The 27,613-nt window shown below is 44.7% G+C and overlaps 4 protein-coding genes across 4 annotated transcripts; 1 reads left to right on the top strand and 3 right to left on the bottom strand.

The window, feature by feature from the left end:
• Positions 1 to 32: 32 nt before the first annotated feature.
• LOC128303571 (transport and Golgi organization protein 1) lies at positions 33 to 6,620 on the bottom strand. The gene is made up of 9 exons (XM_053040560.1): positions 6,457 to 6,620; positions 5,314 to 6,153; positions 4,300 to 5,175; positions 2,787 to 3,973; positions 2,567 to 2,727; positions 2,392 to 2,493; positions 2,128 to 2,327; positions 1,436 to 2,041; positions 33 to 389 (listed from the first exon to the last, which is right to left on the bottom strand). Exons 1-9 carry the CDS (start codon positions 6,560 to 6,562, stop codon positions 304 to 306), a joined length of 4,164 nt encoding a protein of 1,387 aa, XP_052896520.1. The 5' UTR covers positions 6,563 to 6,620; the 3' UTR covers positions 33 to 303.
• A 694-nt stretch (positions 6,621 to 7,314) lies between these two features.
• On the top strand, positions 7,315 to 14,832 carry LOC128304758 (UDP-glycosyltransferase UGT5-like). The gene is made up of 5 exons (XM_053041988.1): positions 7,315 to 7,450; positions 9,568 to 9,883; positions 10,834 to 11,629; positions 14,012 to 14,118; positions 14,183 to 14,832. Exons 2-5 carry the CDS (start codon positions 9,629 to 9,631, stop codon positions 14,576 to 14,578), a joined length of 1,554 nt encoding a protein of 517 aa, XP_052897948.1. The 5' UTR covers positions 7,315 to 7,450; positions 9,568 to 9,628; the 3' UTR covers positions 14,579 to 14,832.
• LOC128304757 (sterol carrier protein 2) lies at positions 14,709 to 18,288 on the bottom strand. Its single transcript, XM_053041987.1, has 4 exons — positions 18,096 to 18,288; positions 16,144 to 16,658; positions 15,844 to 16,060; positions 14,709 to 15,768 (listed from the first exon to the last, which is right to left on the bottom strand). Exons 1-4 carry the CDS (start codon positions 18,138 to 18,140, stop codon positions 14,911 to 14,913), a joined length of 1,635 nt encoding a protein of 544 aa, XP_052897947.1. The 5' UTR covers positions 18,141 to 18,288; the 3' UTR covers positions 14,709 to 14,910.
• A 473-nt stretch (positions 18,289 to 18,761) lies between these two features.
• On the bottom strand, positions 18,762 to 27,339 carry LOC128304754 (uncharacterized). Its single transcript, XM_053041983.1, has 7 exons — positions 26,746 to 27,339; positions 25,591 to 25,727; positions 23,823 to 25,514; positions 23,611 to 23,751; positions 23,403 to 23,539; positions 22,969 to 23,108; positions 18,762 to 22,900 (listed from the first exon to the last, which is right to left on the bottom strand). Exons 1-7 carry the CDS (start codon positions 27,272 to 27,274, stop codon positions 20,775 to 20,777), a joined length of 4,902 nt encoding a protein of 1,633 aa, XP_052897943.1. The 5' UTR covers positions 27,275 to 27,339; the 3' UTR covers positions 18,762 to 20,774.
• Positions 27,340 to 27,613: the final 274 nt, after the last annotated feature.

Genomic DNA, 27,613 nt, shown 5'->3' with positions numbered 1-27,613 from the left:
ATCAACTGAGTCAGTGTTTGTAAACTGTACAAATCTGATTTTTTAATTTATATTTATTTTTCCAACTCTTCTCATTCAATCGTTTCCTAGCATTGGATTTTCCGGCATTCGTTCATGGAACTTTCATGCTTCTCGTAGCATTCCAGTGTCACTTTAGCGGGGAGGTGTACCTGCTCCTGATTAATGTTCATACTGAGGACAGAAAGGTTTAAAATAGCATCTCCAAATTTTTGCTAGCCGAGGGCTTGGTTAATGTTCCTACTGGCTTACAGTTATGTTTGCTTTTAACCCCCAGTGGCCATTCTATAGTACTGGTTTGCCTGTAGCTCTATATTTTCCTGCACTTTTCCTCGTTCCGAGTGAATCCTGTGAACCGGAACTGAAACCACCTGTTTGCAGTGTACCAGTCACATTGAATAATGAGTAAATAAATAATAATAAACCCCGCTCGGGAATAGACAGATAAAAACATATTCCGTTGACAGTGTCGAGAAAAGACGATAGTATCAAATCGGTCGTACCGAAAGAGGGTGTGCGTGTGGACGAGTGTCAGGGTTTTGCCAAACCCATTCCATTTATATGCAAAGAGAACAGAAATAGACGTAACAGTAATCAATTATTAGGCGCCACAATTTACATACAATAAAGCAATGCGTGTTTTTTAGCGGCTGATTCTAATAACGTCACATCTAATTATTACTATGTAAGCTTCAAAACGTAAGCAGAGAAATTTTAGTAATGGAAGATGATTAGGGGGACGGTAATAATAGATAAAATTATAGAAATAGGAAACATGTGCCACTATTGGTCAATGCTTGGAATCGGGAGACTGATCGTGAATGATCGTATGTGATGCGCACGCTCATGATGAAAATGGTGTTAGTGTAAATTATACATTTTTATGATCCACCTGATGGGAATACTAGGAAGGAATTCAATTCAGGATATCCACAATCTGTCCGATGAAAATAAATTAAGAGAAAGCATACGCCGCTGCCGATAGGCAATCGGCCAGTCAGCGCATCGCCCAACAATAAGTCAACAGAAATGAAGAAAGCTGGTCTGTTAACTTGCAGCGTTATGCGATTGATTGTAAAATGTATCTATTTTGTTTGATTGCGTCTATCTACTTTCCGCTGTTGATTAGTGCTTGATGATATGATTGGTAGGAGCTTGGTTAGTTTGCTTTTCAATGTTGGTTACTGCCCATTCTGCTTCGATACGTGCGCCAGCAACATTTGCAAACAGCAACTTCAATGTTCATCACTTCGTCTTCTAGCACCGACGAAGATCTGCTACATCAATTCGATATAAATGTTGCAACTGTTGCTGTATCGCGCATCGAGAACAGAAATGCGCTTTGCTTGCTTTCCTGCACACCACATTTACTACCAGCCATCGAACTCGTCGTCCGAATAATGATTATTATTAGTACCTGCGTATTTTTTGTTCCTGGGATCCTGAATAGGAGGTGATGTGCGCATACCCGTTGGCGTATAACCTCGCGAGTATCCTCCACTGCCGCTGCCACGTCCATCACGGTGTGACCGTTCACGATCACTGCCTCGATCCCGATCCCGATCACGATCCCTATCCCGCTCTCGCTCCCGTTCGCGATCGTAGTTTGAGTGCCGGGTATGATGTGGCGGTGAAGGCGGCGGACTGAAGTCATTCTCGGTTTCGTACGTCGACATGACGGAATAGTCGTACCGGCTGTCGGGCGAGTATCGACCACGGTCAGGACTGTATCGATCCCGCGAATCGATCATGTTGTTGGGGGAGTATCGATTGTTCGGTGGTGGTGGTGACATTAACCGTCCCAACGGCGGGGGTCTCATCTCACCGGGACCGTGTGGCGGTGGCATAAAGGGTGGCATAAATGGGGGCGGAGGACCAGGCATGAATGGTGGTAAAAACGGTGGCGGTGGTAGCACTCCCATCAGTTGTGGAGCGTTCGGTGACTCGACGCGAATAGGCGAGGGGGCAGTTAGGCCGAGATCGGTTTGCGTGATGGAAGCATTCGGTAAGTTTGCCATTCCATCTGCAAATAAGAATCAAGATTATCGTCGTTAAAGGAAAATCAATTGATTAATAACTTCACAGGCCATACTATTGGCGTTAACTTACCACTGGAAGCAGAAATATCACCAAGAGCCGTAAGTTTTCGCCTAAGTGCACTAGACTCGCTACGAGCTTCCTCCAGTCGACGTTCAGCCTGTCGAGCTGTAAGCCAAGCATCGTGTGATCGAGTTTCAAGTGTAGTATATTGAGCTTTATGTGCCGTTGCTTGAGCTTCAATTTCCGCCCGAAGCTTATCGTTTTGCGATCTACCAATGTACAATATAGAATTTATTAATATCTGGCTATGTTATGTTACGCTATAGTACTTACTTTAGTTGTTGAATTTCATCTTGCATGTGGCGTATCTTTTCTACCGTTGTAGTCGTTTCACCCTGTTGCTGCATCCACATAGCTTCTTTCACGCTTAGTTCTCTGCAAAAGACAAAGAAAAACATTGTAAACATCCTAAAAACTGTCGGTACAAACCAGATACCGCACAACATACTTTTGCAACTGTGTTTCCTTATCCTTAAAGTACGACGACAACACCTCCAGTCTTGTCTCTGCCTCCAGCTTATCTTTTTCCGCTTTGCCAAACTCGCGTTTGAGTGTAGAAATTTCTTCATTTACCATCTTCATGTGATCTTCCACTAGCTGGCGTGCAATCTACAATAACAAAAAAACATCAATATCCCCGAACGTTCTAGGCTCCACAAGGTACTCACAATTTCACCCTGTAATTTATCCTGCATGTTCGCCTTCTCCTTCGACAACAGTGCTATTTGGGCCTTCAGTTCAATCGAATCGATCATTCCTTTGCCTGCATTTCCTCCGTTTGATTTCACTTCCTTCAAACATTCTTCTAGTGCTTCACATTTAGCTTCCACTGCGGCCAGAGCTTTACGGCTTTCGTCCGCTTTACTTTGCGCGATCTTCAATTCCTTCGTTAAACGATCTATTTCTGCACCCGTTTCCTTGCGCATACTGTCCACTTTTGTCTTCTGTTCAGCCTGCAGGCTGGCCACTTCCTCCTCGAGCTGTGTGCGTCGATCGGTCAGCTCGGTGCGTGCCTTTTCCAGCTCTTCCAAACGCTCGTTAAATTTACCCGTCTGGCCGGCGATCGCAATCTGCAGTTCACTGTTTTCACGACTCTTTTCCGCCAGCGATGCATTCATCGATAAGATCGTTTGCTGTTGTTCGTTTAACTGGCGCTGCAGCTCTTCGACGCTCAGCGCAATCGAATCGCTTCCGTTTTGATTCAATAGCTCCGCTACCATTTTGTTCAACTCCAGCCCTGCTTCGGCCGCATTTTCTAACTCCTTTTCTAGACCCGCTATTTGATCCTGTAGCTCTACTTTCGCCTGCTCAGCAGCTTCCAGTTCCGCCCTCAGTGCGATCACCATATCGTTTGAGCCGAATGAATTGTTTTCAATGCTCGTTAGCTTGTGTTTGGTTTCCTGTAGTTCAGATTTCAACAATGCACTCTCTTTGTACGATGTCATCAGATCACGCTCGACCATGTTCAGCTTGTAGATGAGCGGTTTCTCTCGCCGATTTTTGTTGATCAGATAATGTCCCAGAGAAAACACCAGTAGCGTGAAGGAGGTGATCGCAAGCATAAGGATAAGATCGCTTAACTTGATCGCTTCTTGTACGAACACTTCAATATAATCGCCCGCTAGTTGTGGCTGCCTTTCACCGCCATAAACGTCCGCCAGGTTTTCCGAATGACCATCAGGTACCATATTTTGAGAATGGGTAGTTTCACCTTCGTTAGTGCGCACATCTTGTTCCATTGGTATATAATCTGAACCACCGTTCGAGTGCTTGATCGATGGTGGTACGAATGGTGCTGCTGGCGGAGGACAATCGATTCCTGTTCCGTCGCAATATCCGTTCTCGGCAGAGGACACTAGGTAAGAAAATAAATGAAACTAATTATTTTAAAGCAATACATCGAAATATTACGCTCTATAATAAAGTCACTGCCACGAAGAAAAACAGATGGAACCGTGTGACTGGCATCAAGCCGACTGTTCTAAAAATAATCACCCACAGCTAAGAAACACAGCTCAGCCACTCTTACGAATTGAATAATAACAAAGGTTGGAATCGTTGCTTCTGCTCTTTTGCTCATGTTTCACCATTGACGCATTATTTAAAACGATATAAACACGGGACAGTATATATGATCGATTCCGTTTGCCAAAACACGCTAAAAGCTGTATCGTAGCTTACCTTCATTGCCGTTGCCAGCCATTACTTGCACGGGCGCAACAGTTTCCGAGCTGTGTAAATGATTATTTTCGAAAGGCTCGACATTTTGTCGAACATAACCAGCATCCTCGTCCTGCGGAAGTGTGGTTTGCGGCATGTCAACTTGTGCCGGATAATGTAAATGTGTGTCGCCAACAGTTTGGACATTTATATCGGCAGACTCCGGTGCGCGTTGTTCCATGGGCACCGGCTCACGATGAGCATGATTATGAGGATGATGATGTTCATGGGCATGATGATGATGATGATGATGGTGATGATGGCCATGATGGTGATGGTGACTATGAGCCAATAAATTACCCAAACCACCTGCAAGGATGCGAGTGGGGTGTGTTGGTTGACTATCCGAATTTTTCGAAATCTCAGCTGCACTAGGTGTATCATTGTTTTCGTGTTCGGTGACAGGGGCCGGTTCCGCTGGAACAGATTGTACCACATCCGCAACTACTTTAGGGGGCAACATCGTAACAGGTACGTCAGTTTCAGTCATCTCCACAACGCTAAATGGTGTCGTAACTTCAACCGCCTGCGAGACGGCATCTGCTGTGGGAGAATCTTGGACAGCTTGCGTTACTGCTGACGGTTGGGTAACCACATCGTTTGGTGAATCGCTTTCCGAAGCTGCTGGATTTTCAGTTGTTATATTGGCAGAATTTTCCTCTTCTAATTCCTGCGAATTAGATACATTTGAACCGTTCAAGTTTTCTTCGGTTTCGATCACTTTATCATCGTTGTGAGTTGCTTGTCCTGATACAATGGCGCTATCTTCTTCCACATTTTTATCAACTACATCAGCACCAGTTTGATGTTGGTCTGTGTTTTTGTTATCTTTCACCGGAGGAGTATAGGTTTCGCTTGTGGAAGTAACCGATTTGCCTGCAGTCTCGGAACTCTCGTCCGGTTTCGATTGTTTTTCTTCCCCAAGTACTTCTGTACTCGTGGCATCGCCATTTGTACCAGTAGTAACTTCGGCTTTCGGAGGAGTACTGACTTGGCTAGTGGAAGGAACCGAATCGTTTACTGTCTCCGAACTATCATCCGGTTTCTCTTCGGCACCTATTTTTGCACCCGTGGCATCGACGTTTCCATCATTTGCTAACACCTTTTCAGAAGTAGATTTGGTTTTCGTATCTTCGGCAGCGGTAGCTTCACCACTAATGTTATTCGCCATATTATCCTCTTCTTTCACTGCTCCATCATTTGTATCTGGTACGTCATCTTCGACCTCAAATTCGTCCTCGTCCTCGTCTTCGTACTCTTCCTCCGCCTCCATCTCCCCGTCCTCATCCTCTTCGCTATCATCAGCTTCGCGCAGTTCTTCTGAGCCTTTGTTAGCTTTTTCGACTGCCTCATTTTTCGGAGCATCTGCATCTTCGTTTATGGTGTTTTCAACAATCTGCGTGGTCGGTACCACTTCCAACGTAGGAGTTGATTTCACGCTTGACGGCACATCGATTGCAGCAGATTCAGCCGTTGGACTATCCGAAAGCACATCGTTTGTTAGCACAGTACCCTCAACAACGGTCGTTTTCAAAACATTCTCTTCCAAGGTAACGGGTTGCGTTGGTTTGATATCCAGCGTGTTTGTGTCGTCACTAAATTTTACACGATCAACCGATTTTATTACGATACTATACTCTCGTATGAAATCCTTCGGTGCGAGGCCCGTTATGCCAGAAGCCTTTCGCACCAGAAATTCCCTATCTTTGCCAATGTTTTTAGCTAATATTTCAACGGGTTCATTCTGATCCAGGTTCACTTTCTGTCCACCGCCACCACGAAACCGTAGAACAGCCTTTCCCCTTGCAATCACACCTGCGAAAGAAAGTATACGAAATGTATTCCGAAGGTAAACATACCACAAACAAGAAAGACTTGTTGACAAGTAATACAGGAAATATAAGTAATGTTATCGTGCCCATTAAGCAGCATGCGTACAATCGTTTAACCAATATACCTTTTACTTTCCTTTTAGCGTCAATACTGCAATCTAAAGAACGCAAGAGGAATATCGGTCAACCGTGGTTTGACCCGAAAGAGACTGGCCTGTTTTGCAGGGCACAGACCAAGTGGAGAGAGAGTTGAATAGGACTTTGGAATCGGAACTTTGGAACTTACTTTCGCACTTTGGGTCTCCGCATTCTTTGCCGGATGTTTCGAGAGCTAGGCATACTAAAACTAAACACAACGTATGTACAAAACAATTAACAACGGATCTTTTCATGGTTTTCCTCTAAATCTAAGCCACATCACTTCTTGAACATCGGGAATCTATTTTTTTCCTTTCCCTGCGATTTGCTTTTGTCAAAATCGGCTTTTTGACACTAGGCAGATTTCGATTACGTGGACCAAGCAGTTTATACCGCACGGCTCGTTACTTGTAAAACGATGCATACCTTTGCAGTGCGTCGTCCAGTCCCTGTGATGAAGAACCATCTACACTACGTGCAATATAGATTGTTTGTTGTAATATAGAATTACAACGAACGAAATTAAAATTGAATCACTCAAAAAACTGAGCCCAATTCCAAAGACATAAGCAACTAGACACTACAAAGGCTCCAAATCTGCCTAATTTCAGATACCGAAGATTCAACACAGGATATTAAATTGCAACATGTGTGACTGCAGGGATATCAAATTAAGCCACCAAAAAATCAACGTTTCAAATTACAGTCCGCATGGTGTCTGAACACGTTTTCGATTGAAAAAGGGTTATAAGAAGCATGTAAAACATTAGGATGGATTTAACAAAAATAACAAGAGACAGTGAAAGTTTGGTCAAAGAGAATGAGAAATTTTGTGCGCGCGAGAGAAGAAAATCGACTTTGGACCATTGCTTAGCAATGTGCTGCGATTGCTGAACATAAACCGCGTCTCTCATTCCACTGCAATGAATTGTAACTTCCTCGGAGCCAAATCGCCGCACCGTGGTGCAGCGCGAGGTGCGAAGAACCCGCGAATTCAGTTCGTCGGCAAGTGTTGATCGTAGTGGACACGCGTAGCATAAGCGGTGGTCGTGATTCAAGCGCTGATCTCGCAGTTGCCATCGCAACCCGTCGTCGATAGGCCGCTGATTAGTTCCGTTGCCGTTTTGCCGTGTTTATTAAATGTAAGCCCATTGTGGCCCCATAAGTGGGACAGTTAGTGCATTTTATCTTATCAATCGATATGATACGGTGTTATATCATGCACGTGTTACTCAAACAAAAGATTACTAGTGAAAATTGTAATACATCAGTTTTCGAATAGATGTGCCTTCTTTCTGCTATCTCTTCCACTATATTGCGTGTCTTTTCGTCGCTCAAAATTATGTAAACGAATTAACTTGTGGTGGACGATTTGTTTTTTTTTTCTTGTCTCTCCTTTCTAGTCTTTTTTAATATTGTTTCGGTCGTATTTCGGCACGTTAACCTGCCGACAAGTATTTATTTTTGGCATCGCCGATGTAACTATGATCGTAGAAGGCCAAACCGAAAGTGGTACGACCACCATCATCGATCTATCACAGCTGAACGTGTTTCCGTGGGTAATTATTTCGGTAAACCCTGTGACCCAAAAGCGTCCAAGCGTTTGAATGTCAATGGCAAAATTTTTCCCACTTTTAACGGCAAATTGTTAAAGGGACAACGAACCGGCCGAGCATAATTACAGCATAAAAATGCGAGCTTGTACAAAGTTGGTCAAACGGTGCGGCGATGTTTATCGTTATTGTTTACTTGACGTAATTGGTATGAGGAAATGCAGTGTTTTCACCTGTTTGCTACGAGTTTTCCACGTTGGCCTTCACGTCATACGCAATACGTAAAGATCGCAAGTGTTTTGCGCAAAACCCTAAACACGCCGACTACGTATAGCCTTTTTTTTTGCAAAAATGCCTTCCGTTGGAGAGTAGCCTAGTGGAACATGGCGGTGGAAGGCATAAGATCGTGTGGCAACATGAAACAAAGCAATAGAAACTAAGCGTGGCAACATTTACGAATGGTGAGTGGATGGAGAGTTTATATACCATACTCGGATCGCGTACTCCAATGCATCATCGGTGCGCGAATATATCCGAATGCATCGGAACTCTGGCCTTCTGACCTTCAGATTCAGCCCAGCGGGAATTGCCGCGGCACACGATCAGTCGCGGCAAGTCTTTCGTGATCGCCACGAGGATCGCCAAGGTTTGGATGTAGTGCATTCACGATCTAAACAGATCACTTCACGGTCGCGCAATATATCGTCCAAACGAGGGGTTCTGTGACTTTAGTTTAGGCCAAACGATCCAATCGCATCGAAGTAACAATTACGCTAAACAGTACCGTTGCCACTGGCAATCAAGTGCAAACTATCTTTCGCAAGTGGTTAGGCATTACTTCCGCCAGCGCGCGAGTGTCTCACATATTTACCGTCAAATAGATGTTTCTGAGCGTGAATTGCAGTTTTGTGTGAAACGTGCATAGTTGTGAAACAATGTGATTTGCAATCAGCGTTCCTTTTGTTGCAAATCATTAATTGCTGCATCAAACGATCGTGTATTCTCACAAAGCTTACAAGACGATCCAGATAGCCGTTTTTGGTGGTCGAAACAAGTTCTCGCATTCAGTTTCTTGATCTTACCCAACAAAGTTTTCCGCTAAACCGATTCCATTCCCATTCGGCAAAAATAGAAGTCATCCAGCACTGGTAAGCAACTGTTGGGTTCTAGACCTCCGAAACGAGAGTCGTCCAGAACGAAGTCGTCGATTAATCATACCTGAAATTACCAGAATGGATGTCGAAAATTTGAGCCATGATCTTACTCAACACGTTCTAACGTTAAGCAGTCTGTCGCGGTGCCTCAGATATTGGGGAACCATATCTGGACATTGAGTCGAAGTCTTTTTCTTGAATGTTCCAAGTTTCATGATGTGCTTTTTTTGTATACCCCATCCATTCTAAACCGGTTAAGGTGAAAATACAAAGCTGCCAAAGTTCTTCGTTGCATAAATAAGCGTCTGGAATAAAATGGCGATTAGCCAAACGGGTTTCCAATGCAAATGGGGTCCAGCACTGCCGAATTTTGGGACAGCTCTTTTTGATTTTCTGCTGTCAAGAACTCTAAAATACTGATTGCTTATCGGTGAATTAATGATGATGGAGTTCCTGGCAAAAGATTATTGTCCACGGATTGGAAAATATCAATCTAAGCACCAAGTACACCAAACACACATACTTATTTCTAACTGCCTCTAATACTTTCAGGTTTCGAGACGACTAGCCTCTATCATCAGCAGCACAGCAAAAAACAAAAAAAGAATACGGCATGATCATGCTGCGAACCGTGATCTTGGTGGCACTTGCCCTGTCACCATGCGCGCAGGCCTACAAAGTGCTCGGACTGTTCCCTCATCCCGGCCAGAGTCACTTCCATTTCTTTCAGCCGGTCCTGAAAGGTTTGGCAGAAGCCGGCCATGACGTAACGGTCGTCAGTCACTTCCCCGAGAAAAATCCACCGCCGAACTATCGCGACATGCCGCTCGAAGGTATGACATCGCTATCGGATTCGGTCAGCTTTGAGGTAGGTCATAGCAAGATGGTGTGTTGCGTGGAAGGGGAGGTTACAAATTATTGCCGGAAGTGGTCTCTCGGACAGATGAATTTACATCCCCAAGATGATGAATAGCTACCGCTAGTTTAGTAAACAACGCTCAAATTTCAAATGGTGCGATTGGTTTGTCTGTTGAGATAGGTCGCTGCGTGAACTCGCACGTGTAGCGTCGTTATGTGTGTGAGGTATTTATTTATTTTTTTTTGCCACGGCACGATAATTGTTCTCGCAAGCCGATGATTAGTGTTATGAAAGCTGAGAGCTAATTGAAGTACCCACCGTTAAGTACATCAAAGGAGAATTCTAAAGGCGATCCTTGGACAGATATTAGGTCGGGATGATGTTATACAGGACGTCTATTGCTTGGACCCTCTGTTTATAAACTTTCTTTATGGCATTCCAATGCGCGTTATATTGATGAAGTTTCAACAGGTTAAGCAACGTTCGGAAGGGAACTTTACAACGCTCGCAAAAATCCCCGTATTGCATTAATAAATTAGCTGCACCCATTCTTCTCACGATCGTCACGATGTACGATCGGAGTATTGTTGTCTGCTATTGGAAATAGTAAGGTTAAAATCAATACTTCCTGAAAAGCAATTAACAGCTCACAGAAGTCTACTACATTTGAGGAACTGAACAGATTGTTTCAGTATATTGATCAATAGCAGTGACGCAAGTTGGGCAATAAAGCCTGCAAATATGATATCGCTCAAACGTATAGCAGTAGCAGGGTCTTTCTCGAACAGGATATGATGATGATCGTAGCGACGATCTCGTCTAGAAATAGCTCGATTGGGGTTATTTCGTAAGGTTTTGCACAGTCACGTCCGTTAGTAAAACCCTTTTTATCATTATTACTCGCACGCGATAGCGTACACGATCGCTTACAACAATTCATCCCCTATCTTTCCCAATAGCTGTTCGAGTATCGGCCAGGTTTCGGACATTTCGTCGAGTTTTTCATGCTGTACAACTGGGGAAAGGAAGCGTGCACCAATGCGCTCAACTCGACCGCCATCAAAACGATCCTGGACGCGAAGATCCAGTACGATCTGATACTGGTGGAGCAGTTCAACAGTGATTGCATGCTCGGCGTTGCCCATCAGCTGAACGCACCGTTCATCGGGCTCAGCAGCTGCCCGCTGATGCCCTGGCACTACGATCGGGTCGGAAATCCGACGCTACCCGCGTACGTTCCGGCACTGTTCATGGGGTACACCGAGCGGATGGACTTTTCGCAACGGTTAGCGAATTGGATTACGGTCCAGTCGTTCAAGACGCTCTACAGCTGGTTTAACGATGCCGCCGCTAACAAGTTGCTGCGCGAGCGGTTCGGCGAGGGCGTAATACCGGACGTGCGCGAGTTGCAGCAACGCACCTCGATGATGTTCGTCAATCAGCACTACTCGCTGAGCGGTGTGAAACCGCTCAGTCCGGCCGTGCTGGAGATTGGCGGTATCCACATACGTGACTTTAAACCGTTGGATGCGGACCTGCAGCAACTGCTCGATACGGCCGACCATGGCGTGATCTACATTAGCTGGGGATCGATGATACGGGCCGAAACCTTGCCGGCGGAGAAGCGAGATGCCATCCTGAAGGCATTGGGACGCTTCAAGCAGCGCGTCATCTGGAAGTGGGAAAATGAAACGCTGCCGAATCAACCTCCGAATGTTCACATCCGCAAATGGCTTCCACAACGCGAGATTCTCTGTGAGTATAACACTACATGCAACATCTGTCTGTGGCTCGTGTGTCTGATGTATTATTCAAACATTTTGGGAGTTCATTTTCATTTTGTATATATTTGAATTCATAGCCCAAACTAGCATAGTGCGTCACTATTGCGGAACCGGCACTATAAATTCCATTATGTGTTAGGTGGAGTTTATTTTAGGAGTGAGGAGAAGAAAAAATAACCCTCGCCACGGTAGAAAAACTGAAAAACCAGCACGTATTGTCAGCTGAGCGTGCTGCACATCTTGAAGCTAGGCATGTTGTTTAAGCAATTCTGTTTCTTCCTAAGTTAATGTATGCCTCGTATCAGCTCATTCCATGATAATAGTTATAAAAGTCTACGGAAGATCACTCAAATCAATTTTCTTTGTTCCTAAATCTATTTTTGCAACCATATCAAAAACGCTTGACCGTGAAACGGTGCGTTTCCTTACGTCCCACAGTGTTGGACGGTAGATGTTAAGCATAAGCCACTACGTTAGTTAGAGCGCATGACTCAAATATCTGAGCACGCGTCCGGCACATGGCAACGCGAGCAAATTAAGAGACTTGCTACCTTTGTTTCCCTTTTTTTGCGTTACTAAATAACAACATTAGCTAACCATTTCTAGTGTTCAGCACCCAACACGGAAACTGCCACGCGCCACTGTTGCAAATCGCAAACACTATTTTTTGTTGCTTCATGGACGGAGCTGCAGCCTGCATGATCGTGCAGTAATTTCTTCCCTTCCACCATCAATCATTTCGGCAACAAGCTCCGGCTCCGGCTAATTGATGTGGAATTGGTAGCGGCGTGAAGGAACTCTGTTTTCTTCTTATATTAATTCACTCCAATTCTTCTTCGGTCACTAGTTCGGCCAGCTAAAGTACAGCAACTCGACGACCTTCGTACGATTGAAAGCATTCCCTTGCGGTGTTGTGAATCGTATCAATTGAACGATAGATTTTGTTTGTTTGTCTTAAATGGAACGAAACCTGTTCGAAGTACGGCCAGAAAACCATCCAGCCAAAATTCCCACCTGGACTTGCTGAATATGGTGAGATACGTTGTGGTTTGTTTTGGGTTGTTGTTGTGCGACGATTATTGCTTCCGGTAGTTGGTAAACTGATACCGTGGACAGCATTAGGGCCAAACAAGTCTGTCAAACTCTTGGATAAGAAAATCCTATTATACTTCGATGTGTCTAGTCTCGTTTGGTTTAGATCTGATAAAATGTTTGCAAGGTTCTATACAGGGTTTCAGAGCTATTGTAACAGATATATCTTGGATAGCGTATGTTGGTCGTGAATGTTGTTTGTCGTATAAGTGTAACAGATTGATGAACAATCAAGAAATTCGATACTACATTCAAATGCTGTGACGTCGTCTTTGACTTATTTCGAGACGAAACATAGTGCTAGTACTACTGTCCCGAAATAGGGCTCAAATTAGCTCTGATTCTGGAGGAATCGTTGGCTTGTGTTAGAGAAAGGAACTATTGTGGGTTTGTTCTGTATGATGTTTGTTTTTAAGTACAAAGATTATATTTCTATCGAACTCACCTCAAAGTAACCTATCTTTCCGTTCATTGAAATCTCCGTCAGATTGTACAGAATCCTCAAGCAATCGTTTTACAATGTCAATATTAAGAGAGTTTACACAAAAGGAGGTAATATTAGTTCTCGTTCAGCTCCCCCACCATTAGCATCCCATATCAATTAAGTATAGCGATCACTCGCACGTGTTTGATGATAGTGGACTACTAATAGCCAATAGCAAATGATCTTCTATCGCGATCTTCGATAGCTCGCAAAATCGTAATCGCTGTATGAAATACTATAATCATTTTTGAATATTTTGAGTCTAACGTATAGGGATTTCAACAAGTGAAAAGAAACTATAATGATAATGGCGCTAATAAATAAACTTACTTACCGCTTCGTTGTGTAGCACTGCTGACGAAGTCGTTTGAACCGTTCAAGATCGAGCGTCATCGTCCTTTTCCGGTCCTTCTGGCAAACGCCATTATTTACTCTTGCTTTGAACCTTTCACGCCTTCGTTGTCCAACAGACAGCGAAAGGTTTTACTCCAGTTGGGTCGTCCGGTATCATACTAATGACATGACATCGAAACTTGGCGAGTTCAATACGTTGCATAATAGTGAGTTAATCGTACGACTCGTAGATGTTGTCATTTAGCAGCCACTTCTATTGATCTAATAAGAAATGAATGCATTCAAATTGATATGAACAAAAATAGTTTAAAATGTGTACCTCAACGAGAGCTATCGGCTATTAGTAATTGAACAATTAGTAAATGAAGTAATACCAACTCACCTTCATCTCATTCGAATGTTCACGTTCTTTCTCGTCGATAGGCCATCCCAAGGTTCGCGTATTTATGAGCCACGGTGGACTGCTTGGATCGTCCGAAGCTGCCTACTGTGGTGTGCCGGTGGTTGCAACACCAATGTACGGCGATCAGGTTAGTAGCAATCGCGTACGGAAGCTAATGAATATCGTGTTTAACCGTTCCCTAAAATTTGTAGTATAATAATGCAGCTGCCTTGGCTAATCGTGGCATGGGAGTGGTACTGCCATACGAAGAAATCACCGCCGACACCGTGTATGAAGCGCTCCGTAAGGTGCTGGAACCAGAAGCAATGGAAAGCGCGAAACAAGTTTCGTTCTCCTATCGAAACCGTCCCATGAACCCGCTCGAAGCGGCCGTCTGGTGGTGTGAGCATGTGGCCGCTACAGGTGGTCTTCCACTGGCGCAGTCCTACTCTACCGAATTGCCCTGGTACGCGTACCACCAGTTCGATGTGTACATTGTGACAATCACCTTCCTCGTTATCTATCACTGGTGTTGGATATGGCTGTTTAAGCGAGTCTGCTGTCGTGGTGTGTCGGGTTTCAGTGACGAAAAGCTTAAAACAAACTAAACCCCATGCAAATCGATAACTCATCACCATCATCCATTTCATGTTAGCGTGTAAGATTTTCTTTCCGTTCCTTTCCTCCTAGCTGTTTTTTTTTTTGTTGTTACGATAGCGCACCGTTTACGAAGATGAATGTTGTTTAACAACCACCACAAAATTTTGTTTTTATTATGAAAAAAAGAAGGATAAAACGACCTACATCGTAGGATTACTTGGTCATTTACCGGATAAAATAAAGAAACAAGTATAATATACTAGTTATTGTATTGCTTATCACCCATTTTCCCAGACTTGCACGTTCAAGTTATACCCAACAACCGAACCTTTCGTTCCCTTTACAGCTTGGCTCGCAGCTCTTCAATGCGCGAGTTGGCTCGTTTTTGTAGATCCATCAGCTTCATTGCCAGGCCCATGTTGCCCTGCACCTTCACCTTACCCTGGAAGAAAGCCTTCTGGGGGTTTAGCTTGCCGGAGATCAAATCCACGACATCGATATCGTTCATAATGAACGTGACGTCCGGTTTGTCCGTGCCACGGTATTTCACCGATCCCTTGCCGACCTTCGCGTTGATCACCCAGTACCCTTCGGCACCGTCCGGTCCATTGGTGACCTTGAATCCATAGATCCCACGCACACCCTCGATCAGATTGTCCTTATCGTCCTGCATCGCTTCCTCCAGCACCCTCATGTATGGGGTAACCAGAAAGCCGTCAGCAGTATCCTTCAGCTTTCCGCCAGCCGTAAGGCTGGGATTGACCGGACGCTTTGCATACGGGAAGCCTAGACGATAGAGACCCACCACCACTGCTCCACCGAGCCCGATGTTGTGCTGTAAGGCCAGCCGGGCATCCTTAACCTGTCGTTTGTCGGCCTGTCCGCGCAGCTGCCAACAGAGTTCAGAGCACTGCGCCAAACCGGTTGCACCAAGTGGATGACCCTTGGAAATTAAACCACCGCTAGGATTCACTACGACGCGACCGCCGTACGTATTGTCGCCACGGTCAATAAATTCGCCCGCCTTACCCGGTTCGCACAGGCCGAGTGCTTCGTACGTGATCAGCTCGTTAGCGGAGAAGCAATCGTGCAGCTCCACCACATCCACGTCCAGGGGTTTGTAGTTCGTCTTGGCAAATACCTTCTGAACGGCGTTACGCGTCATGTCGTAACCGACGATCTTCATAGCGCTTCCCTCCTATAACAATTCAAGGACGATTCAAGGTCAATATTTGTTGCTTTTCAAGTTGAATAGATAGCTAATATAACTTACGCTGAACGAACTGGGCACATCGGTGGACATTTCCATGGCAATAATTTCCACTGCCTGAGCCTCAAGACCGTGGCGTTTGACGAAGCTCTCCGAGGCCACAACGCAACAAGCCGCACCGTCGCTCGTTGGGCAGCACTGCAATTTGGTGAGAATTTCGTGCACGACCGGGGACTTTTGAATCTGCTCCAGGCTGTACTCGTCCTGGAACTGGGAATAGCTTCAGGAAGGAAGACAAACCAACAAGAATAAGCCCTTCATTCGTTCATAATCAGCGTGATGGTCAGTTAAAACTTCACTTACGGATTATTGGTGGAATGTTTGTGATTTTTGTACGCGATCTTGGCGAAATGTTCCGGCTTGGTGCCGTACTTCTTCATATGCTCCAGCCCGGCATTACCGAACAGCTGTGCAGATATCGGAGCACCGGTGATTTCATGATTCTCCGCCATTGTCGTCACCAACAGCTCGACCGGATTGGTACGATCCAGATACTTCGACGTCAGTGATCCACGTTCCATCTTCTCGAACCCGAGCGCCAACACACAGTCATTATTGCCCGACTCGACCAGCTGTTTCGCCAGAAACAGTGCAGTCGAACCGGTCGAGCAGTTGTTGTTGACGTTGTAAATCGGTATGCCGGTAAAGCCAATTTCGTACAGGGCACGCTGTCCGCAGGTCGAATCACCGTACACATAGCCGACCGTTGCTTGCTGCACATCCTTGTACTGGATTTTCGCATCATTCAGTGCCTTCGTAACCGCTTCTTTGGCCATTTGCGGATAATCGAAGTCTTCCCGGCGTCCCGGTTTCTCGAACTAGGTGCATGGTGGAGAAAAAATTTATGGAAAAATTTTACAAAACTTAGTTAGGACGCGATCTAAAAAGCAAAGTCCGCTCGATCGAGAGGGAAAGTTGTAACAATAAATGTGCTGTGTCATAAGAATAATCTCGTCTACTACGCACATGCGATAAGACCCCCAAGTTGCCCCGTTGATTGCTGTAAACATGCCAGAAATGGATCGTACGAAGCCACCATACAGGCTGATAAGATAACAATAAGGAGCTGTTTACGAACAAATTCCTTTGCTTAACACTGCAACGGAATTATGGACTAAAACTTGAAGCAGGTAAAACAGAACTGTGATCAAACATTAAGTGATCAAGTAACAGGATCAACTACAATTCAGATGCTTTAAATGTAATTTAAAAAGAATTGAAATAAAAGGTAGACGTGAGACGTGATACTGTTATCAAGCGAAAACAAACTGTAGATATAAGCTTCGGCCATATCGCTTGGAATGATTCGTACTTTTTTATATCAGCGGGCAATTTGCCCCAAAGTACCAAGTCCACGAAGAGCATAAAATAACACGACGAAAACAGCAACCCCCAGCTGACCCCCAATTTCTTCAACCCTTCACTAAGCGAAGAGAAATGGCAAGGTACAACATTGACGCCTAATTGAACGAAAACTCTTCGTCGAAAGGGAAAAAAAGGAACGACGACGAAAGGGAACCAAGCGTATTGTGATCTGTACGCTGGAGCTTAAGATACCCTACCTCAACGCACTCTTATGCCATTACATAATGCTTGCACAGCAGACCGGCGTACAGAGGCCAAACGACTCCAAGAGTTCCCGCATTAATGCTTGTTGAAGTGGAACCTCGCATGAATGTGGTTGCCTTCTTGCGACATCCGTCGGCCGCGTATGGTTCGTCGCTCTCCAACGGTCAACAGGAGAGCGTAAAATGCAAAATAAAACACAACAAAACCCTACTGTGAAGATGAAACCTGTTCATTCGCATTGATCCCAACAAGGTGCGGGGCGTTCGGGTGCGCCTTGCGCTGCCATTTCGGTAGACTTAGATCCGGCGAACCAGTTTGTCTCGTGGATGAGCATTGTGAGGGTGGCATTGCTTCGACCAACCTGAGGGTTCGACTGATTGGTTTCCACTGCTTATAAGGTATGTGCGAAAGACCTTGTGTATAATGTGCCCGGACGCGCAATTTGAAGATCATGAGTCCGAAAATTAATTCTCGATGACGAGGGGAAACACGTCCCGAGGCAGTGATTAAAAGCAGTGTAGAAATGGGAAGATTAAGCTGCAAAGTTGAACAGTGAAATGTGTAATTACAAACGCTGACGTCCCAAATGACTCCCTCCCAGTGCTTGCGTGTTTCCATTTCCACTTCCCAAGGCGTAGAGCTTCCGCAATTGCAACAGTTTGCCAGTGGACTCTGTACCTACTTACCTTTGTCATGCCCACACCGACCACGTACACTTTGGAAAGGCCCATTGTGGATTTTGTGTTTTTGGCTGCTTCACTTTTGAACTGTACGACGAATGCACTTTACTGCAACTGTTTGAGGCTCGTATTCGCAGTCTGTGGCAGCGCTGCACAGCCAACTTAACGAGCGTGACGATCACGGCAGAAAACGATAACGAAATACCCCCGTACTACTGCTGGAAACAAAAACACGCACAGCTACTGTCAATAAACGGGGACGTTGCACAGTGGGCGCCGCTTCGCCGGACTCGCCAACTGACAGCTATGGTGTCGGGATTTTAAATACAAGCGCGCTCTTTGCGTTCTCTCTACGGCACGTGTGATCGTTTTGTTCACTACAAAATCATATGCTGCTACTGATTGAACGTTGCTTCTTCCGTTTATTTGCAAATTAGTATTTTAATGTTTCTATATTTAACCATACCATGTAGTGATTTTTGCTAAAGCTACTCTTTTTACATCTATGCTCTGACCTTTCTGTCCACATTCACTTGTATTGAATGCAATACTGCATTGCTATTCTAGTGCCACTCTTTGCCGCGCGCCACGGGTGTGATACATTTGCTTTGTAAAATCAGCTTGCTTGTGTGCTTAAAGGATAAAAAATGGGCTTCATCCTCAATCCTCTGTGTTCATTTGCTTTTCTTATTGGATAAGTGGTAAATTTCATTTGCTTTTTGATTACACCCCGCGCAGGTGATTTGGGTAATCACCCTTTTCTTTTTGCAGATAAAGTCTAAAACAGCATGACACGTGAAGCGTGAATTTTCATCAAACTCATTCTACTATTGAAGTGTTTGTTTCACTACTATATTGTTTGTTCATACATAATATAAGTGCTTCGCCGTTTCATCAACATAGTGTTCTGGCGCTTACGCAATTAATAACCGAAGTTTGCAAGTTCTGATGATCTAGAAGTATAACTGACCGAGCTATATGCAAACGTATATTCTTTGTTCCTATGCTCTAAACACTTTTTAGCAAGCGGCTTACCATTTTTAATTGCATTTTATCTTTACAGTACAAACTACCAGGTACGATTTATTCAAATTAATATTCTTTTTTCTCACGCTGTCTCCCGTTCATAAATGTGACACAATTAACTGTTTTGTTTCATCTACCTTATTTTCAATTTCCTGATCTTAAGCATTATTTCTGCTTTTGGAAATAGGTTGTTTTTACACACCATCGAACTGTACACTTTCCTGTGATTAATTCGAATAGTACTAGCGTTTTACATTTGCTCCAAAAGCTTTGATTCGGCGACAGATCATCATCATCATCGAAAGTTTAAGTTCTTGGCACTAAAGCAACTAAACAAAAAGACAATAATAAGTCATAAATAATCAGATAGGATGTATATTCAATATTTGCGGGGTGTGTTTGTGTTAACAATACAATCTATTGTACGAGTCTAAAACCAATTCCAACCGTCAGCCAGCCAGGGAGCGCAACATATTCCCCCCTCAGACAGTGCATTCCATAATCATATGCCGAAGTATTCAACAATTTTATATTAAAAAGATCATTCAATAGATCCCCCCAGTTCAATAGCACAATCAATACACATTTTGCTACACAAGTATCAAAATATTCGTACGCAATGTTTTCCACCCACAAGGTTACACAATTCACGACTTAAGATTAAACTGCCGGAAGAAAAAAAAACGAATCTATGCTAGCATTACTGATCGTTAAATATACCGTCAAAGTAATTAAAACGGAGCAGGAGGGTCGAACTTAAGCATGTAAACTAAAAAATATAAATTATATAAATTATAACATTAAACACGGTCTGAAATAATTGGGAGACGTATCGCGATTGATCAATGCTGTCTGCTTCCGTGCGTTTCACGTTACCGCTTTTTCCACTTTGTTATAAAAGAACCCTTCTATTCTTTTAATTGCGCATTCCCAGTAGCAAACTTCTGTAACCCTAACATGGAGATTAGCAGCTGTAAAAGTCACATCTTCATCTCATGTACAGTATATGTTTTGTATGTGCATTGCTCAAAACATCGTTTCCTCCCTGCTAACGACCGTTGCAGACTAAACTAAAGCAGCATAAATCACTAACTACTTGATTAAGCTTCTGTTTTCTGCTTGGCGGAGAATAACATTAACATAAAACTGCTATACACATCATTTTTAAGTTGATATTAAAATAATAGAGCCTAAACAAGTGTGGTTTTTATCTCCATTTGATAAATAATAAAGCCTTATGCTGCGGGTTTAGAGATTTGTTCAACAAACATTAGTGAGTAAATCTCGTAAACCACTGCATTACCGAGCATGTTTCGGTACGCGAAAGGCTGCATATTGATCACATAAAACATATATAGTACATCTTAAAAGAGATCAAAATAGAACCAAACTGAAAATAGGATAGTAGTAGCGTCCTGTAAACGAGCTATTGCACAAACACGAAACAAATTTTAAAAGACCCAAAAGTGGGAATACGAATTGAGTGAACAAAAAACTGTTGCCATCAACCAGAACCATTCTCATTAATTTAGGATAATTTAGAGGAATGACGATCACTTTCCCATACATCATCACATTTCAAGCCTTGCAGATAAGCTAAGGCATACACAAAACGATTTTTATACAATGCTCCCAGACAAAGAGATTGCTTGGAGACGATTAAAAGTTGGTAGCACTTCGGTTCGTCGTTCCTTCCATGCTAGCCATGATCGTGCTCAATAAATCATTGGATTGTTTTTTGCCGTGCGCCGTAGCATCGATATTTCGATCAGTGATACAGGTATTGCCGCTTTTGGTGCTATCACTAGTGGCTTCTCTATTGCTACTGCTGCTACTATTACCACTACTACTACTATTACACCTGGTGCTAGAAGAACTATGGCTACTACTGCTGCTATTGCTCGGATGGCTAGCATCGGTCGGTTGAATACTTTTCCTCGCTTCAACTGTAGAGGAAGGAGAACTTTGCTCCCGTGTTGCCGTTGGCGTATGCAATTCACGGTGCTCTTGTGGGGGCGGTGGCGGCGGGACTAAGGGAGGCGATGAGATCGGCAATGGCGGTTGCACTTGCGGATGCATCGGAGGCTTTGGAGTCGCCGTAGCATTCTCGGGCGCTGCTATCCGCTGTAACACCGAGGCTGCCCGCTGAGTATCTGCAATGTTGTAGTCACCATTCGTTTGCGTTTCCAATTCTAGCTTTCGTTTCTCGGCCTTTGGTGTAACGTTACCATCGTCGGACTGTGGGACCGGGTTGGGCTCCTTTGGCGATACCATTGTTTTCTTTGCCTCGCTTGAAGCTATCACAGTCTCAGCGTTGTTTGGGCAACTATCGTTTCGTGGCGCATGATGATCTTCCAACTTACTCATACCATCATCCTTCTTCACGATCGGTACTTGTTCACACTTTGCTCGACCCTCTCCAGAAGCCCCATTCGTGTGCAGCTCATTAACGGGGGCAAGTTTGGAAAGCGCATCGACAGGACATGGATCGAACGTTACGCTGAGAGAGTTTGCAGTCGCCTCGATCTCTACTTCTGTGGATATCGGTGGCACCATTGATAGTGGACCTACCAGTTGCTCCTTCTCACGAGTCGTACTTGAGGTGGACTCACGCCGACTACTACTTGCACTACTGCTGTGCGATGATGGTGTCGAATGAGACGATGATTTGCTGCCATGGATGTTACCATCGCCAGTGCCTGGCTTTTCGTGGCGAGACTTGTGCGATGACGACGACGTCGATGACTTGCGGCTGGACGATGAGGATGAACTGCAATGATGTTTGTGATGTCTGCGTTCCTTCTCCCGATCTGGCTCTCTGTCGCGATCCCGCTCCCGATCACGGGTTCTGTCACGATCACGATCGCGTTCCTTGTCTCTGCATCGCTGCTCCTTCTTCTCCCGGTCTCGCTTATCCCGATCACGATTGCGATCACGTTCACGGTCTCTGTCTCGATTTCGATCGCTGCTCGAATAATGTTTGCCGCCTTTGCCATCATCGGTTTTGTTCTTGTGTGAGGGCAATGGAGAACTCGAACGACTGTTGCTAGCACTGCTCTTACTGTTGCTCATTTTCTTCTCAGAACCCTTGCCGGAAGTTAACGAACTACTTCCCGATTTGCTTGGTGTTCGAAGCGAATCACTTGACTTATCGTCGCGAATCAGCTTCCTCATGTCGATCTTCGCTTCCTTCAACGCACAGCTGTCCACCGCGTCTTCCATTTTGGATGGCTTTTCCGTACTGTTCTGTACGGTTGCACCGGCCGACAATGGATGCGGGATTGTGGGCAGTGGTTCCTTTTTAAGTTCTACCTTCTTTGGTTTCCCATCGTGCATACGCTTCACGGGCGTATGCTTTTTCTCATCCACGGACACAGGATGAGGTAGAATAGTTTGCTTCTCTTTGTAGTGTGGCGGATCCACCTCATACCCGTTGGCAATCTCTTGCACCACGTCCTGGTCCGGGTAGTACTGTTTCAGGCGCAAATGCCAAGCGATACTCGTGACCGCCGTTACCGTGCGGAACTGATGTATAATGTTGCGGGGTAAAAAGTAGATATCGTTATCGTACAGTGAGATCCGGGAATAGCGGATACCTTCCCGGCGCAGCTGATTCAATTTGGCATCTTCGACCCACTGAACGCACTGTGATATTGGTGGTTCGTGCAGATCGAGTTGTAGCTTTTCCACGAGATGAGGGAAACAGTGCGCATCGAAAGCAACAACGTCCTTTGTTATGCGATTTAAGTCATCTGGTATGCCACATCGGACCGCTTTTAATACACCTGTAGACATAATCGCGTAATGGTGACATTGGAATAGGAATGCGGACGAAATTTGATGAGTTACTTACCAACAGCGGCAGTTGTCATACGATCGTGACCATGCCCGACATGATCGGCATGGGCTTTGGTGCGATCTTCGATCATTGTTTCACGAGCTTCCGACAACCGCGGCAGGTATTGCAAGTTACGCAGCTCGTTTATACGTGTCCTGAGATATTTTTTGTTGAGATAGTTATAAATCTGTTTCAAACGATTGTACATACACGCACGTTTGTCGGTCAAAACAATGCAACAAAACGTAAACTGCAGGACTTCATGAGCGTCATAGACGGTCACTTGATGTCAGTTATGTTATGATTCGATCTCTCGCTAGCTATTACATTTTTCCATTTCCTTCTGGTAAGTGTGAAGTTCATCCGATATTTCTCTACATGTTTTACGAGATGCACTTGTTTTGTCCGACGCTATAGTTTAACTTTTCCGTACTTTAGAAAAAGCTTACCTCTGTCTCTTTAATGGAGTTTTATTAATTTCTGCCGTAGGAACAAGCTGCTCGCCTGGCCGTATCCATAATATTGGTCCATCGTTCGACAAACGTGGATCCATCTGCACGATAGATAGATCACCCCATGGCATTGCCTAAAACGACGATTAAAGTGAATAGCGTATAACGCTAAGGAATAAAAAGTTACAGAACTATTACAACAAACCTTGTTCAGGAATGGATTATCTTCCAGGCGTTTAAGAAGATCAGGAAAATATCCACCGACTTCCTCGTGTACCTTCCCTACCAAACTGATTTGATGCAATGGTCCATAACGTACGGTACCATGGGAGTAATTTTTAACCACCTAGAAAAGCATCAGATACATGATTATGACGAAATATTGCACATCAAACACGCCCTGTAGGCTCCACTCACCTGTTCGTTGTACTGAGTCATTGTGCATGTTTCAATGTCCGAGTTACGCCCCAGCACACCCGACTTAACAGTAAGGTTAGCGTAGTTCTCTGCCATATGTTCCAGCAGATCGGGCAAATAGGCGGCCGCATCATGTACAATTCCCATCACATGGTCTGCGAAGCCGTCGTCATCTTCGGCAAACACGACTTGGAAAAATTCTTGCACCAATTCTTCCATCTCCGTGTCGGAAAGAACGCTTATTTCATCCTGGTACATATGCACCACCGATGCGCCACCGTTGGGATGTACCTCGATACGCATGAACCGACCATACTTCAAACCGTCGAGGTGCTTCGAACGAAGGTGACAGTTTGCATTGCGATTAATTGACCCGATTCTTGCCGTCGATTCATTGCCAAAGCCACCATCTAGCGATTGCGATGCTATCCCGGACGTTGCACCTCGTCGACACTGGATGCCTATGTTGGCGCGCTTAATTTTCGATCGTTTGTAACAACGTGAGCATTCCCGGCTACCGCTGGCACTTTTGTGTGCCGAAGAAGAACTGTTGCCAAGCTTGTGCACACTTCCCGGACCGTCTGGTTTTGTGCTGTCCGATATCGAATGGACGCTTTTTACGGGTGTTTCCGTCGTTGGATTTACACCGACTGGTTCCTCTTTCTTTATAACGACAGAATTTTCCTTCTGCATCACACTATCAGCTATACCGTTTAAAAGTTTGTCTTTCTGCTCCTTCACCGTTCCTCCATTGACTGGTGCGCTATCCGTCAACGAAGAAACGGTTTCCGTCTGATGGATGTGATGATTCATCGGTTCCTTCTTAATGTCTACCTTTTCTTCCACGTTTTTCGGTGACTCAAGCATGATTAATATGTTTGAATTTGACTTATTGCTAGTTGCTATTAAGTTGCTGGATGCAGTTGTACTGTTGTTGCTGAGGTTGGTTGCAATGCTGTTTGCAACGCATATGAGGCTACTCGTGTTATTACTAACGGCATGGCCAGGCGAACCGATGCTACCACCGTTGCCATTGACCGTCGGTATCGATGTGGTCGCTTCTGTCGGTACCGTCACTCCACTTGACACCGGTACGCTGTCCACCGCATCTGGCGCACCTTCGCTGCCAAAGTTTAACGCTCTCGTAACATCGTCGCGTGTTTTTTCCGGCTTTGTTAGCTTGTTCTTCGCGGGCAGGTACACTTTTTTAATGAAAACGTCCTGCTTTTTCACGCTCGCAAGTTCGTTTTTGCTGCGCTCCAAGTTGAGCAGCAAATTGACGGGGGATATCGGGGTGCCTGAAATGGAAGCGGCTGCAGCGGCGGCTGCTGCCGCAACAGGTGACACGATGGCCGCAGCGCTGTGCTCCAGTAGCAGTGCAGTGGCGGACGCCGCATTCGGCACGGCGATCGAGGAAGCCGTCTCGATCGATAGTTCCCGCTTGATCGTTTGGTGTGCGGCCGCAAAGCCAGCCAGCTGCTGTTGATGGTGGTTTTCTTTGTTCTGTATCAACGCTGTTCCGGCAAAGGTAGAGGAAGAAACTGTTGGCTCAGCCGAAGGTTCGATGGTGCTTACAACCGATTCCGAGCGCGAACCTGGCATAGTATTGCTGGTACAGCTGCCATCCTTGATGCCACGCTTACCATTCCCCATGCTGGAAGTGTCATCCTCCGAACGGCGTCGTTTACGATCCTTGCAATAGTATAAAAGCGGATAAGTTATTGCTATTTCGTTAATTAAATCGCCATCGCAATCGCCTATAGCTTACTTTATCACGATCCCGTTCCTTGTCGCGATCTTTAGCACGGTCTCGATCTCTATCTGAATCCTTGTCACGATCCCGATCCCGATCTCGTTCGCGATCTTTTTCTTTACTCTTTTTCTTTTTGTGACTTTTAGTTAAACCTACACCCACGTCGAAGATATTACAAATAAATTAACAAGCATTAATCATCGTATCGAAGCCAAGAGGATATATTATTATGTCTCATCACTTTTTTAAGACACAAATGTTGGATAACTTTGAAGTAAAAAAAAACTTGAATTTAAAAATATCTAGAGGACGATATATCCTTTGTTTTCATGATGTTTGTTTTACTCTTACAACTGTGAGTATTGATTTAACAACCATTTTCTGAAAACGCCAATTGTCTCTTCTGTTTTTCCCGCCAGGGCAGTTTGGTTACAAAAAACAACAGGGTACTGTTTTTGTGTGATAAAACTACTGATTTATTAATATTCAGTAGTCAACTCAAGAATAAGTGTTGAGGTAACACTATCGTGTCGATTTAATCATGCATGCACAGAGAGAAATCATGCATAACAGAAAATTTCGATCAACATATAGATCATTTTATGATATATGCGCTTTATCTATTCTTTTGTACCATATATCGAACACCGTTAATGACCAATTTAACCTTATTGCATCTTCCGCATGTCCAAAGCCAAGAAGCTGCGCTCACAAATCATACACGTAAACAAAACACATAAGCATTCTAATGCGCATCATTAAATTGTGACCCGAGTGGGCAAGACGAACGGCAGCATAGGCGGGCGAGCGCGAGCTGCTGGTAAAATAAGGGTGGGGAGCAGTTTCATTTCTTCTAGCGAGTCTGGCGACACCTACGAACGCACCACTTTGTGTAAAAAACAGGGCGATGGATGGTATGTACGTGCGTAGTTCACACGCCGTCATGGTGGATGTTTCTTGCTTGATCGTGGTTTCTATCCTCTATTCAATACGCTCTGTCTAGAGCCTACTGAGACATAGAATGGATAAACACTGCAGGCGAAAGGCGCACAAATGTGTAGCACCACAAAATAGTCATCGCCTAGATTTGGCCGCTTCTCAAAGTAAACTTCTGCCAGGGTTCGCTACAGGAAAAAAGGGCATTGTTGCTTACTGGCTACGATTATTTACCATTATCGGAACTCCGTACACTGCCCTGTTGGGCGTCCTTAACCGGCGTTGAACTTTTTTCATTATTTTTAGCACTCATTTTCACTGTCGTGTGGTCTACGTGATTTTTGGGAGCCTGCTCATTTTCAACAACCATCTTCCCCGTTCCCGCCGTGGCGGTAGCAGTAGCAACAGCAGCAACAACTGCCACTGCGCTTGTTGATGACGGTGCTAATGATGCTGTTGTGGTGGTAAAATTCACCGTAGCGTTGGTGGAAGAATCCGCGCCCGATTTCACACTCGCCACCGCAGTGGACGAAACGGTCGGATGTGTTTTTGCAGAATGCGCCAGGCAGTCGCTGCCGCTCCTGTTGCTACTATTGTTGTTCGTGTTATTATTATTGCTTGATCCCCCGTCACCACTGCTGGTGGGCACCGCTGCACTTGTTCGCTGATGCTGCTGCTGATGCGTACAATATTTATCATCCGCTTTCTGCACATTCACTGCACTGTCCGCCATCGTCTTACTCTTGTCGCAGCACGGCTTCATGCTGGTCCACACCGAAACGCCGTTTTTGCGCAAGAATATCACTTTATTAGCACATTTTCACTCAAGAAAACGCATTCGCTGGGATGTTTGACTTTTCGCATTCTACAATGTACAAAAATGGCGACCACAGGCACCATAGGCGGTCCATCGGTCATGACGTTAACCATTTCGGTGACATTTTGTGGTTTATTTTTGCACAGCGACAAAATCAGAATCAAATCAAATTAAGCTATTGAAGGACATAAATTGTGGGTTTCAATTGAAGTATTTTAAGCAAAAGATTGAATTAATTTTCGTGGAAGAACTCATCAAATGAATTACAAGAATCATACAATAATT

Source organism: Anopheles moucheti, chromosome 3, assembly GCF_943734755.1.
Source record: "Anopheles moucheti chromosome 3, idAnoMoucSN_F20_07, whole genome shotgun sequence".
Classification (NCBI taxonomy): domain Eukaryota; kingdom Metazoa; phylum Arthropoda; class Insecta; order Diptera; family Culicidae; genus Anopheles; species Anopheles moucheti.
This window is presented reverse-complemented; position numbering and strand designations above follow the sequence as displayed.